The 15,483-nt window shown below is 38.7% G+C and overlaps 1 protein-coding gene, 1 non-coding gene and 1 pseudogene across 2 annotated transcripts; 2 read left to right on the forward strand and 1 right to left on the reverse strand.

Moving 5' to 3' along the window:
- Nucleotides 1–4,732, forward strand: LOC111322809 (uncharacterized). Its single transcript, XM_088729451.1, has 3 exons — nucleotides 1–422; nucleotides 2,367–2,699; nucleotides 3,776–4,732. The coding sequence occupies exons 1-3, from the start codon at nucleotides 72–74 to the stop codon at nucleotides 4,250–4,252; spliced, it is 1,161 nt and encodes a 386-aa protein (XP_088585577.1). The 5' UTR covers nucleotides 1–71; the 3' UTR covers nucleotides 4,253–4,732.
- On the reverse strand, nucleotides 1,616–1,688 carry Trnan-auu (transfer RNA asparagine (anticodon AUU)). The gene has a single exon. It is a non-coding gene; the product is annotated as a tRNA-Asn (tRNA).
- A 7,802-nt stretch (nucleotides 4,733–12,534) lies between the features above and the next one.
- On the forward strand, nucleotides 12,535–14,775 carry LOC148725753 (uncharacterized; annotated as a pseudogene).
- Nucleotides 14,776–15,483: the final 708 nt, after the last annotated feature.

The raw sequence follows: 15,483 nt of genomic DNA on the forward strand, positions 1-15,483 counted from the left end.
TTCAGTCGACACCTGTCGCACGTACCAAATTGTAAAGTCTGTTCTGAACACAATCTAGAAGGTTTGTAACCATGTTTTTTATTCATTTTATTACTAATCTTCAGATATTTTGGACATTTACGGAAGCAATTAGCAACTGTGACACAGGATTTTGTCAAACATATCCCTTTGATACTTATGGCGATGCATTGCAAGACAAAGAGCTCGTTGGTCATGTTTTCCACAGTTCAGTGATTTCAAACCCAGTTCAGTGCTACATGTTGTGTAAAGATGACTGTCGATGTTTGTCGTTCAACTACAAGGAGAATAACGACGTCAAATACTGCGAATTGAACGAAGCCAGCCATTTCACCCACGACAGCTTCCATAAAAGTTCTGTAGGATCCCGCTACTACAACCTGCGAAGGTTTCTCCACGGAAAGGTGAGTTAAAATACACGCATTGTTGTAGCATTTCTAAAAATATTCCTAATATGTAGAGTAAAGGAAGTTTCCCTGTGAATAGACTCGATTTTATCAAAACAGACCTTTTCGCGAATTCGCGAATTAACAAACTGAGATTGCTTGCAGTATTGTGAATTTGTAATGTGACGATCAATTCGGAGCTTCAATTGGAAGTGTCAAGTCTTTCCAGCGAAACACAAGTGTTAGATCTTCAATCATTATATAGACGTGAGCGTTTTACCGAGAACTAAAACACTCGTAGAATAAATACGGCTGCCATGTTCGGGAACCGGGTGGTCATGATTTTTCATCATATAGAACACGAGTGGCGTGCTATTGAGAAACAAAAAGTTGTTGAATGAACTTGGTTTGTCTGTTTTTTGGAATATTTAATGACCGAAAGGTTTTTTGTGGTAAGCGAAGAAGATGTAAATGTATTTTCCGAATAACAAGAAAACGAGAAAACCACAAAGACTTTCAAGGAATTTCTCGAAAGTTGCCTCGAAACAAAGGTAAACTTTTGCTGTGTTCGAGCTGAACAGCCTTCAAAGGTTCGTAGTAACGCTGGAAATGAAAGTATCTCATAATTCAAGTTAAAGTCAGTCATCGAATTTTCATCAAGCTTATAAAGCCACTTCACATGCAGTTTGGCCTGAATGATGGGGTTACATGTAAACCTTTTTATAATTTGAACACGGATTATTTTGTTTCTATTGATACCTAGTATTTTTTTCAAGCATTTCAATCTCTGCCATGTATGTCTATTATCCATACATTCAAAAGAAAAAACTTCATGTTAGGTCAAATATAAGAATTTTATGTTCCCGTGGCACACCTGAGATAATAACTGATAGGTATGATGCAGGATCCTCGCAGTAGAGAACGTTATTTAAGCAATAGCGAAAATGAGACCTGAAAAAAATCAGGCCTGTACGGGATTCGAACCACTGACCTCTGCGATACTAGTGCAGCGCTCTACCAATTGAGCTAATGAGCCAACTGAGAGCAGGTCGTTAAGTTGATTCGTAATAAACCCGTGATGATAAATCAGATATGATGAATATTTGAAGTTCATATATTTTTGAACTGCGGTTATAGATACGTATGATACAGGATCCTCGCAGTAGAGAGCGCTATTTATGCAATAGCAAAAATCAGACCCGAAAAAAATCAGGCCTGTACGGGATTCGAACCACTGACCTCTGCGATAATAGTGCAGCGCTCTACCAATTGAGCTAACAAGCCAACTGGGAGCAGGCCGTTAAGTTGATTCGTAATAAACCCGTGATGATAAATCAGATATGATGAATATATAGCTCAATTGGTAGAGCGCTGCACTAGTATCGCAAAGGTCAGAGGTTCGAATCCCGTACAGGCCTGATTTTTTTCAGGTCTGATGTTCGCTATTGCATAAATAGCGCTCTCTACTGCGAGGATCCTGCATCATACGTATCTATAACCGCAGTTCAAAAATATATGAACTTCATATATTCATCATATAATAAATGATAATAACTTTTTATTTCTATAGCGCTCATATCCTGAGCTCATGGCACTTTATAACACTATACGGGGGGCTTTACCAGAATGCTGAGCAGTTTACAATCAATTAAAGGTGAATCTAACAGATGCCCCCTCCCCCCAATTCCAAGTAAACAGGCCAGACCACCTCACAATAATCTCGTGAATGGGTTCTTTAACGTCCCCTGCCTAACCAAATTAACTAATTATAGATGAAGAAGACGAAGACCGAGACAGAGATATTGTAATTCCGCTTGTCACTGGAACAAAAGATTTAGACCTTCTCGCCGCCGTGTAATATTCTTCATGTATGTCCAACCAAGCATCTTTTGAGTAAGGTTATCTTGTGATTTTGGTGTGGAGTGTGTATGTGGTGCGATTCTACTTATTTGGTTTCCATAGAGACAAACGTCTTGCGTTGATGACGTCGCATGTACCAACGGCTGCTGTAGGACCAATCCGTGTGTCAATGGAGGAACTTGCACTGAGATCTGTGAGCCCACAAGCATTCGGTACAACTGTTCCTGTCCAGTAGCTTTTTCTGGAAAACACTGTGAGACTCAGCTGAGAAGTTGTCAGGACCACATAGCAGCCGGGTCCAACTCCTCTGGAGTGTACACAGTTCGTGTTGACAACAAACAAACCTTCCAAGTGTTCTGCGATTTTAATTCAGAGCCTGAGTTCGCTTGGAATCTGATTGAATCATTCAGTTTGTCCAACAAAAGCCGTTTCCAGGTAACCTCGCTAAAACTCACTAACTGTCAAACAAAGATCTCTTCCAGGTTATTTGACATCTCTTTATACAGCGTAGATGTCTATTCTTTGTTTCACGAACTCAGCTGAAATGACTTGAATTCTCAGCGTCAAATTCAGAACGCCTTAATGGTTTTCAAGTCTTTAAACGGGCTGGTTCCCGAATATTTTAGTCTAAATAAAGCGAAATGAATCGAAGTATTCTCTGATGGACTCGCGAAACAAACTTGTTGTCCCCATTCCGAGGACCAACTACATGAAAAAATAGTTTTAGTTACAGCGGCGCAACCCTTTGGAACAGCTTGCCCTGTACCATTAGAGTCTGGTTCATTAAATCAATTTAAAAGTCTCCTCTATTATAATTTTTAAACACGGCATTCATGGAAATCCGATTTTTTTTAAGTGGCAAATTATTGTAAGTTTTAACTTATATGAAATATAATGTTAGGATTAGGATTTTCAGGTTTTAGGACGTTAGTCATTGTATTAGAATTTATTGTGCCTGATGATATTTTTAACCGTGTATAAATAGAATAAATAAATGAATACAAAAATTTATATTTTTATTTTTTTGATGGTCATTCAGATTATAATTAGCGATCATATTCAGTTTTTGATGACTCACAGAAGGTTTGTCGTTAAGCAGCATTCATTCCCCTTTCTGGAGAATTGGCGAAACTGTCAAAACTACAAAGCAACTGGTCTAACTCGTTTGGACTCTACACAGTTATTGATGACACCAGTCGAAATTTCCAAGTGTTATTTGATTTTGATACAGAGCCCGAGATTGCCAGGAACCTGATTATATCATTTAGTTGTTCTCAAAAAGGCCTTTTCTAGGTAATTTTCCTAAAAATCCTCGCCAGAAGGTCGGCCTATCCTATCTATTAATTCTTTACAAAGAAAGGTAAATGGTGTGGAGAAATTTTCTTCGTAGTCTGTGCTGCGATGGAACATATCATTGTTGTTGTTGCTTTATTAGAAGATCTCATACGGCATATCCGTTTGGCTGCTATAATAACAAATTATGACCTTCACTTTCTTCTCTCTGTCTTCAGAAGGACATCGTGCTTTACGATGACTACCAAGCCATCAGCGGTGATGCCCCAAACTGGCAGGCCTACCTCATCAAACGACCCTACCTCCTTTGGCTCAGAAATAGCTCGACTCACTGGAGAGCTACTTGTCGATACAACACAGATGGCACCGTATATACAGATTACCTGAGAGCCTCGCTTGAAGACTTTGACATCATCATAGACCAACCCACGATGACAGATGTCTGTCGACCGTACGAATATGTCAACATCCGGGGAAACGAGTGTGTGAATTGTACCGCACGGACATGGTATAAGAAAGGAGATTATCCTCTTCATATCGATAGTGGTAAACAGAATGACTGTGATTTCGATGAACACAGTAAAGACGCAGTGTCCAGTGAAGACAACTTTGGTTATTACTCCAAGATAAATTCTAAATTCCGCTGTACTTCAAGTGACAGTGACACTACCCAGTTATGGATCGGGGGCAAGTGATTTCCTCATCTAAGAACTTACCTGTAGGCTTAAAAATCATCTGGACATGGCTACCTTTTAAATGTGATCAGTTTTGTAGCTTGCCGCACACCTGATCAGCGGTCGAGTAGTTTTGCAAGTCAGTTCCAAAAAACTTGATTGAAATCCTCGCTTAGTATCTGCGTTACAGAATGCGTGTGAATATAACAGTCTACCGTTTAATGGTGATGATGAAAATTACACAGTTTCTGTATATCTCCTTAAATTATCATTACACTACATCATTAGTTGAACGAGCGGTTTGTAAGTTTGAAAAGGTTTTAGGAAAATTTGAGCTTGTACATATGCAACTTTGTTTTAATTCAAATAATAGCGAGTGTGAAAGGTTCATCGGAACAAGCTTTCGGATTTGTATTTTCAACCAGTTTCGATGAAATGACGTCGACCATAATCGAACCTGATGTACAGGCTTTCAGAAATTACAGAGAACCTCGAAACTGATTTTAATCGATGACTTTCGCTTTTCTTCTTTTACCTGGTAAAACGAATCTGTTAAGTTGGAGTGTATTGCCGGGGTATTCTATATTTATTCAAATTTAAAGGGGAAGTGCTATTTACACTTTGTTGACCAAGTAAAAGCATCGAAAAAGTATTGGTTATAACAGTCACGAAATGTTGACTGTACATGCAATTAACATGACTTTTATTTAAAAAAAATGTTAACGAGAGGAGGGTGGTCTCAAAGTTTACGGCTAACGGTTAAAATCTTGGCTATTATACAGTCATCCGGTTAACCACATCGAGACCCGGCTCTGAGAGCGATTAGGAAATCTTCCTCAAAATTTACGGTTTTCAAAACTTTAGCTTTCTCCATTTTTCTTTAGGCTCTTAACTCAACAGCTGCAAACAGATATTTGTCATCTGGAACTAGAAAATGATGTGTGATTCAGAGCCGAAACCTCTTCACTTTCATGTTTGGTTTTCTCTCATGACAAACTCCTTTCGGCACAGAGTAAATCAATTTGAGTAATTTGCGTGTGTTCCTTTTATTTGCCATCTTATTTGATATGTCGTCCTGATATTTTGAATAAGTTAGAAATCATCTTAAATCTCCTCGTTCGCGTATTTTGTTGAGTATGTTAAGTTAACGTTTTTCTTCGTTAGCGACGCCTTTTTGGCACGTTTCTCATGTCAACTAAACAACTTCAGTTCGACTCAAAAAAAATCCCCAAATCATTTTTCTTTGTACGGGGGACTAACATATTGCGCAATTGCGATAGGAATCATTTGAAGAGACCAATAAGCGCACTTGAAATTGACTATAAAAATGAAATAATATAAAAGAAGAAAAGGTCGCAACAATCAGTGTCTTTCTTAGTTAACTATTATCTACGTTTTTAGTTTCAACCTACTGCTGCGTGCTAGCTGTGAGACTAAAATTCTGAGTTGATTAGAATTAGAAAGGGTACAAGAACGGGCATTACGTGCTGTATATAAGGATACAAACGCTACGTATGAGGAACTCCTAGAGAAGGGAAGACTCTCTAGTCTTGAGAACAGACGGTTATAATATATACTAATTTAAATGTATAAGATTAAAAATTCACTAGCTCCAGAGCATGTATGTAATATGTTTTTTCAGCAAGATAAGCATTATAACTTACAAAGTGATTTTCCTGTTCCAAGATATAATACTGTTAAGTATGGCAAGCATAGTGTCAGATATTTAGGCCCACACATATGGGGCAAGATAAGCCAGGAACTACGCAGTAAGACCATGCAGTCTTCAGGCATTCAGGGGAGGGGTGCGTGCTCTCAATGTGCTTGGCTTGCTGGATGGCACGTGTGGCTGCTGTGCATGCTCATCTTAAAGAGGTAGGTTTGTATAGTGGCTTTCGCTGTGTGGCTGCCTGGTGTATTGGGAGTGTGCTCCCCTACCCTCTATTAAATTCGTCTAATTTAAATTTTCTAGACTTTGAACTTTCTAAATTCTGTATATACATTCTATTGCCGCTCATATGATTGTCTGTAACAATTTTATATATTGATGCTTTTTATATGTGTTAATGATATTTTGAGAATATATCCTTAATATTTTTACACATACTCTATTTAATCTTATATTATACTCATGTTATTCATTTATTGCGTCCAAAATTAGCTTTTAGCTAAATACTTTGACAATTCAATAAAGTTTATGTATGTATGTATGGTAAAGAGAACGCTTTCGCTGATACAGATTGTATGTGGATACTCATCTGATGCTGAAAATAACGACAATGCCTGTTGGTCTTATCTGATAGCTTGGTTTTTCAGGCCGCTCCGACGCAAGTTATGAAGCATGGAGTTCATTTTTTACTTTAGAGATTTGAGTCCCATGAATTCGCTCAGCGCGAGTTCACCTCCATTGAGGCATATTAAAACGGTCCGTGGCTAATCAACTTACCTCCACAATCAATTGTTTGGATATTATGGCTGGAAAATAAATTAAATCTCTCTGACAGAGAGCCCGAGTGACTATGATATCCCGGTGTTATTTGACACAGTGCATGACTCGTTAGACTGCGAGGAACAATTTTAACGCGCAAATTTGATTACTGTCAGGTTTCAGAAATTAAGTTGGGCTCGATTTTTTCTTGCAGATCTACAAGCTCGGACAATAAATATCAAATAATGAATATCAAAGCGATCTTTGCAATAATGAACAATGATTAAGGTTAACTAAGACAGCTTGAGCGGGAGAAAGTTGGCGCCAAAACTCATTGAATAATTGACAACCGCGAAAGCCTGTGCCATGTTAGTGATGTATCGTACAAGGAGAATACTTAGTTCTCAAGCACGCGTAACAGATATTCTTCATGAAGGACTTCAGATGAGAACGTACACGATGGTACGCACGGACCACGCTGGTATGTCGAGCAACTGGCGCTTGCGCCTACGTAGCTTTCTGCTTTCTGTGCGCGCCAAAATCTAATCTTCGCTTTGTAGTAAAGTCGTTCACAATACGGCCAAAGTTGGAGAGAACGTTAAGTTAGTGGACGACCTCCAGCAAGTGCTAAGAGAAAGCGTAGCTGTGTTTCCGGTTAGCTAATTAAAATCTGAACACGAGAACATCGTGGGAAGGAGAGATGTCTTCAAACAGTTACCAAAGGGGTTTGGAAAGAGTTTAATCTTTCAACTGCTGCCTAGAGTGTTGAAATTCTTGAGCTAGGAAGGCCACGGATTCTCTTCTAGTCCCTTGGTCATTGTCATTTCACCTCTTCTGTCGATTGTTGAAGACCAAGTTAAATACCTTTGATCATTGGGAATCGATCCGATGCTGTTTTCAGTGGGAAAAACAAAACCAAAGACCAAGAAATATTGGATGGAAAGGGCGGGTTTGCTTTATTGCAAATGTCAGCTTAGTAGTATAGGGTCATCTATCCACGTCTAATACGCAAAAGTTTCCACGCATAGCTTTTATTTTTTTTCAAGCGAAGATGAGATTAGATTTTGGCACGCACAGAAAGTTGCGCAAGTACCAGTTGCTCGACATACCTGCGTGGTCCGTGCGACGAAATAACTTCACGGGATTGGCAAAGTTTCAGTCACGGCAAATTATGCAAAAAATCTAGAAAGATTTAAGCTTAAATCTCGTTTAACGTTTAAAGCGACATATCAATGACTGCAACCATCGTGTTGTATAGAAACCTCGAAAACTTTTAAAACACGTTCTCTAGTGATACCTGCGAAAGTATTCAGTATAATTTCCGGTAAGATTTTCGCGGACAATCTGATTGATTTCTCTTACATTGTGTGCTGAGACTGAAACTTTTCACCTCCAGCAAATCTCCGTCGCACGGTCCAAATAAACATAGTGAGCAACTGAGCTACTAGTATATATCCGTGTTAAAACACACGAAAGCACTCTAAAGCACACTGCAATCTGATTGAGCAGAAAAACACAAAGATTTTCCGGTACTAATCAGATGGCAGAACGACTGCGACCGTTTGGAACTAGTCTTGTAAGACAATGTCCCCAGGGGCTCTTCATGCCCTAACTTGAAATCGACTCAGCCCCTCGGTCTTCGAGGATGCAATTTTGATTGATTGGATTAATTTGTTTTGGCGAGTATTACGGCTATATGAATGCTTATTGAAAGTAAAATAGTTCTTAAAAAACTGAGGACATTGCCAATTTATACATTTGTTCACTAGATTTAAAGTGTGCTTGGATTGCCTATAAGCTAAAGTTGTCGAATTCAGTTTTTCGATCGCATCCTCGCTACTTGAAGCTCTGCATACAATCCTTCCTGCTCGTCTCTGTAAGGACTCTAAAGCATTCTTATTTACTTGTCCGCAGCATCCCCACACTGTCTCACAATATTCAATAATTGGTCTTATCATGGAAGTATAAATTATCTTTGCACTATGCTATTGTTACCTGTGTCTCTAGAGATTGGTTGCAAACCAGCTATACAAGTTTACGTGGCTCCTTTGTTTCTGCTGGCTTCGTGTTGTAAAAAATTATGCGTGCGTTTTCGTCGTTCTTTTAGAAAACAAGAGTATGAAACAAATATTTATTTGGAATGTAACCAAACACAGAAAATTGGAAAGGAAAAAGAAAGACCAAAGAACTGGTACTTCTGGTAAAAGGGGCGCATAAAATTTGTACATGGTAATGTTTGTAATGATTTTTATCTGGGTCAGAGTAAACAAACTAAAAAAAACTGCTTAGATTGTAAAGGCTGAGAAAGAAGTCCGAAAGAATTAAACACTTTTAACTTCTTTACCAAAGCAAAGTCTGTATTTCAGTTGGACAAGTTGAGCTATCAAATGCAAGTAGGTTCAGTTACAGAGAGCTGTTGTCGATATAAATCTCTATTAAATTGTATTTCATATCATGGGACAACAACTTTCTTCAAAGCCGATCCGTTCACTTCACAAGTTGACCCAGCAAAACATGATGTCTATCAAAACCACGTTTCTCTTGATGGCAATGATGATTTCAGTTATGAACATACAAGATAAGTAATATAAATACTGTGTAACAGATTTAAATGATGCCTCAGGGTAGAGAAGACTCAGAAGAATTTGAACTTAGTAATGAAGTAGAAGAAGGAGACAACAATGGTTTTCAGAGAAAATTAGAATTGAAATGTTTCTAATCAGAGGTGAATGCAGGATGAACTTTGCTTAGTGATTTGCACTCAGGATCAGGAAGTGCAATCTCCTCTTTGGGTCACTGTCCTGTTTTCTTTGGTAAGACAAATTCTGATTTCTCTAATAGTGCATTTCTTTAGCCCGGAATTTATCAATTAGTACAAACAAATTGTTAGCGAAAGTTATCGAAATTCTAAGAGTCTAGTCGTCGAGCCATTCTGTTTAAAACAGAAAAAAAAAACAAATGTGTTAAATTTGTAGCAAATCAGCCTCCTCCCTCTCCCCCGTCACTGGACAAGAACCGAAATAGGCGCATGACCCCGAACTCCGGAAGCTACACTTTACTTGACTTCCGCATACCTTTTTGGGCGAAATCTTGTGAGTGCATAGGTTCTCACGGGGCGGGGGGGGGGGAGGGGAGGGATTACAAAATGGTGTTTAAAACAGAAGGGAATCTCGCATGTTGTCTCTCTTTAGCAAGCACAGTAAATTTTGGGAATGCTTGAGCGCAATACGAGAAGAGGCAAGAAGGAATTTTCCTTGCTAAAAGACGCTGCCAATCTAACGGTTGTTACGAGTGTTACTTACAGCGCGTTAGCGAAGAGTTGGACTACGTTTGCAAGAAGAAACAAAAAAACGCGGACTACGCTTGGCGAACCTACGAATGCTGTGCAGACACGCCGGAAGCGCAGGAGTGTGACGTAAGTCGATTAACTAAGGAGTGAGGGGTGACACTGGTAGATGTAAGTCAGAAGAGAGGATGTGGCAATCGCAAAAAAGGGACGACTAACAACAACAAAAAAAATATTCTTTCCAAATGTTTGGAAAATGCAAATATGTTTGTTTATCATGCTCCAGTGCATCTCGCGGAGATGGATCCCTTTCTTAGCATGCATTTATCTTGTTGGCTTGGTCATGAATAAAGGCACACTCCTTACACTCAGTTAGTTCAGATATCCTTGGCTGTCATTGCGTTCAATTTCGTTCATAACGACCTTTTCTTCTCTCCGTTGATCGCTTAATGTTAATCTTTTTTTCTTTCTTTCTTATGAACAGCAATAATATGGCCATGCACTATCATCTTCTATTCGGAGCTACTGGAGGGGAACAAGTTTAGAAGATTTTCATTGCATTCTACAAGCACGATATATTTACCGATTCGCTCGACGAAGCGCACAAATCAAACACTGATGAGATTTAAGTGTTCGTGCGGTTTAAGATAAAGACTGAGGAGTCTGTAATGAAAGAAAACAAAGTTTCTCGTTGCGTCTTTTATTTCTGTTTGTACTTTTAATCTCTAAATCAAATTTACTTTGTAGCTGGGGTAATAGTTTGCGTTTCCTTATTTCCCTGAAGACATTCCAATCTGATGTTCAGTCATGTATTCGTCACTCTCCCCTCACTTCGGTTTTCGTGTGTTTCAGTACTTCACAAATAATTCATCATGAATGGATATCCTGTGGTGGGATAAGTTTTTTTTTTTTTATACAGGTATTTGCACAAGGTACAGGTACAGGTATTTGCACAAAACCACCAAGGGAGGAGGATCATGAAAATTATAACTGCCAATAAGAGGGGAGGGGAGGGGAGGGAATGACCCCCCCTCCCCTCTTATTGGCAGTTATAATTTTCATGATTCCCCTCCCTTGGTGGTTTTGTGCAAATACCTGTATCGAAAAAAACAAACATGCAGTAAGTTGATTCCTCTGACCCTATCAAAAAACGGTAGTCGGTTTAGCCAGGCTTTTAAAGGGGGGGGGAATACGGGAGGGGAGAGAGGGGGAATGCCATAACTTCAATCACGTCCAGCAAACTCAGCCAAGTATTGCGTCTGCTGCATCTCTGACTGTCGATGTTTGTCAATAAAACCACAGCAACACTGCAAGTTGAACGAAATCAGTAATTCGGTCAACAACACTTCCCTCAGGCATTCTCCAGCATTATATTACTTAATTTGACCCCCATTCTTGATTTAGCGTTAGTCTTTTAATTTATTGCTCGTCTAGCCAATTATAAACCGCTTCGAAATTTTGTAATCCTACCTAAAACCAAAGGCTATTGTATGTAAAATCGCCATCACACTGCAAATGCAAGTAACAGTAGTCTCAATAGATAGAAAAAAAGGAAAGCGTTATTTCTTATGGTGGTCAAACAAATTCCTAAACTTCGTAACGGGCCTTGCTCACCATAGAGTTTCTGTGGCTCAGTGGAAGCGCAGCGAAGGTCTGAGGTTCTATTCTTCATGGGAACTCAGAATATTTTTCTTCGTCCCACGTCCCACGTCCCACAAAAAAAAGAACCTTCTTTCTCAACTTCCTGAACTGAACGTAATCACTGAAAAATTCATTTGACGATAGAAGAAGGGCGTTAAATGAAATTTGCAGTTAGTAATCTGACAAGAATTCGTGTGCTTATTTCTTATTTTCTCCTCAGTTGTAGCCTTTATCAAATTGTACCCTTTTTGCTCTATCTTAAACAACTTCATCCGTTTGTCTGTTAGGTGAGCGGTTAGTAAAAGTGCAGGAATAAAATTTGAACCTGTTTTTGATTTCTCTTCTATGCAAAATCGTACACTATGCTGACTTTTTGTGAGTTTTTGTCTCAATATAAGACAAAACTAATTATAATAAAGACAACTAACATTAAAACTATTTACAAAGCTTCAGACAACCCACGAAACCTTAGATAGCCTTAAGCGATTTGGAACAACCCACACGAAGTTGTGGTTTCAGTGGAGGTAATCTTCATTTGATCAATTAGAGCATGTTCTTTGTGCGACATGACGATCAAATGTAGAACATATTAATTGATCAATTGTTTTTAGCACTTTTCCGAGCACTGAATATTCGTATTTTGATAACGTTTTTGATAAATTAATTTGATATGCTTCGTAAACTTGGACTTAATCAAGCACTTTGCGCATGGAGGTTCTCTTGAAAAACATCGTTTATTTGAGTTTGGTGTGTAAAATACAACAATGCTGAGTGTAAAGTTTCTTGCTGTGTTCTTTTTACTAATTTCACTCACAAATTAACTGCGAATGCCTCGCAGGTAATTGCGAAAAGATCTCTTTTAATGTGCGTAAAGGTGCTGATCAAGACAAAGAGCTTGTTGGCCATGTTTTCCATAATTCTGTCACTTCAAATCCAGCTCAGTGCTACATGTGGTGTATAAACGACTGTCGATGTTTGTCGATAAATTACAAAGTCAAGAACAACACCAGATATTGCGAGCTGAACGAGGGCAGTCATGATTATTTTAACGACAAGAAATCTCTAAAGAACAGTTCAGGTTCTACAAACTGCGAAGGGAATATCTTTCTAAGTTAGTGTTATGAATTTATAAGGTAGTTTTACGACGCACAATTGCCAGACTTTTCTTGAGATAAGAGATATTAATTCTTCATATATCTAATATCAAGAAGGTTTTAAAGAGCAAATATCGGATTATAACATACTTCTTCACACCCGTCAAGGTTTTTTCTTCGTCGTGGATGTTAATTTCTCACCAAAAAATTTTTGATATAATGTACATTGGTTTTATAAACTCGAGAAAACAGCTGCAAAATGATATGCAAAAGCGAACACTTAAACTCAAAAAAACAGTTTTTGTCCATTTCTGCATATAAGGTTCCTTTTTTTCTACGGTTCTTAAATTTATATAAAAGAAAAAAAAGGAGATGAAGTTTTGGGTAAATAAGACATCAAAATGGGATCAAATCAATTAAAAACTTAAAGAAAATGTCCAAGACAAATAAAAAATCAATGGAGAAGTTATCCCCTCAGGGTGATCCGCAATTAGAGAAATTGCATTAAAGTTTAACATTTTACTTGCCGCTCACCTGCGAGGAGCTTTTCTTTACTTGAATCAAATTAAAATCATGATAATGTCATAGTGAGAACAAAATTATTTTATTTTGTTTTATTAACTTTGTATATAAGGCTTTTACCCATATTGTTCCATGTGCTGGTGACGCCACGTGTGCCAATGGCTGCGGCAGGAACAATCCGTGTCTCAATAGAGGAACCTGCATTGAGATCTGTGAGCCCAAAAGCGCCCGGTACAACTGTTCCTGCCCTGTATGGTTTGTTGGTAAACACTGCGAGACTCGACTAGGAAGTTGTCAGGATTGCAAAGCAGCTGGTTCTTATTCGTCTGGATTGTACACAGTCATTGATGGCAGCAATCAAGCATTTCAAGTGTTCTGTGATTTTAATTCAGAGCCTGGTTTCGCATAGAACCTGATTGAATCGTTCGAGTTGTTCAGAAAAAGGGATTTTAACGTAATTTTTTCCTTAGATTTTACCGCCAGTAAGGCAACTTCTCTCTCTTTTTTTTTTCAAGGAGGATGTGTAAATTAAGTGACCATAACAAGGAAAAGTATTCATTTTTATATTGCTTTCTTGATTTTCTTTCTCTTGCTTCGTTAGGTACTGCACCTCTCATTTTAGAAACTATAGAAATCATAAACGACTTAACCAGTAATGTCGAAAGAAACAATAATAGTGTTTGACGATGAATTTCCAGATCAAACTGCGTTCAGCGGCGATGCCCCAGGCACACCTCATCAAACTACCTTGCATAAGCTTTGTTTCTAGCTGCATTAATCTTAAACTGACAGAAACAATAATGACCTTGACCAGCTGAAGTTGACTCTCTGTTTCTAGAAATACATCGTGTTTTACGACGACTATCAAGCTATCAACGGCGATGCCCCTAATTGGCAGGCCTACCTTATCAAACGACCTTACCTCCTTTGGCTTACAGATCACTCGGCCCACTGGAGAGCTACTTGTCGATACAACACAGATGGCACCGTGTATACAGATTACCTGAGAGCCTCGCTTGAAGACTTTGACATCATCAGAGAGGTACCCGAGGTGAGACATACCTGTCGTTCGTACGAATATGTCAACATCCGGGGTAACAAGTGTGTAAATTGCACAGCGAGAACCTGGTATATAAAAGGGCATTTCTCCCTGGTTATCGACAGCTCTAGCCAGGGAAGCTGTGATTTAAATGGAAACTAGCCAGACGCAGCCAGAAATAACGAGGACAACTTTGGTTTATATAACCATGTCAATTCCAAAAACCGTTGTACCTCAAGCCCAAATGCAACGACTCAGTTCTGGATTGGAGGCACTTTATGACTTTTTTAAATCCTCGACCCAGTGCTTGTCAAAAAGCAGGAAGTTTACTTGACTCAGGTAGACATCATCCACCTCAAAAACTTATCTACGTGATCAATATTCCTGAAATTTCAATTCATGTTCTTATTCCTTTATAAAAACGGGTATACTATGAGGATAAATTTCAATCATTAGGCTCTATTATTTATGTTCTGCACGGGCAAGTGTATCTTTCTTAATTCGTTAGAAATCGAGACTAAATTGCACGTACAGTTTGAAGGGAAAATTTACCACTTTTCTCCTTGTACCTAGCCTGTAAATGTGTATTAGGTTTAATCAAAATCGTTCGAACAACGAAAACGACCGCTGCGGTCTTTAGCTCCGAACTGAATTCCTTTCGCGTTTAGATCAGCCAAAATGATCTTGCAAGCGAAGGGAAATTCCTGCTTTAAGAGTGACGGAGATGCTTGTCGGAGATTTCAACCCCAGAAGGTATTTTAACCCAGTCATTACACTTATAAAGTAAAAGCTCTTTGAATAAATGTCTTTTAGGATACCTTGGCGGTTAAAGATGTAAGGGTATTCTCCCCAACACTGGAAATGTGACCTAACAGTTATTTGTGAGGAGGATGAGTAACCTTGTAAGTTTTGGTAATAAAATTCCACAGCCAGAAGAGTTTAAGCTCTGTTTCATCGCAAAAAATTATGTGCTCTAATACGCAACAGCATTGTAACAGCACTCCACTGAAGGCCACATTCGCCTTTCATGGCCCAATCAATTCTGAAATAATCATGCTTAGTTGAGGGTATCAATAAGGCCCTTATAGATTGTGCTAGCGTAGACTTTGGCATAACGTGGAAAAACGAGCGTATCTTTTTTTAATGAAAGTATCACTGCTAGCGTAATCAGAATGTTTTTAGTCACCAGAGCTGTGACTTGCTTGGTCTCTGAGATTGATTATTTTCATATTCGGTCCATGG

This window comes from Stylophora pistillata, chromosome 8, assembly GCF_964205215.1.
Source record: "Stylophora pistillata chromosome 8, jaStyPist1.2, whole genome shotgun sequence".
In the NCBI taxonomy this organism is placed as follows: domain Eukaryota; kingdom Metazoa; phylum Cnidaria; class Anthozoa; order Scleractinia; family Pocilloporidae; genus Stylophora; species Stylophora pistillata.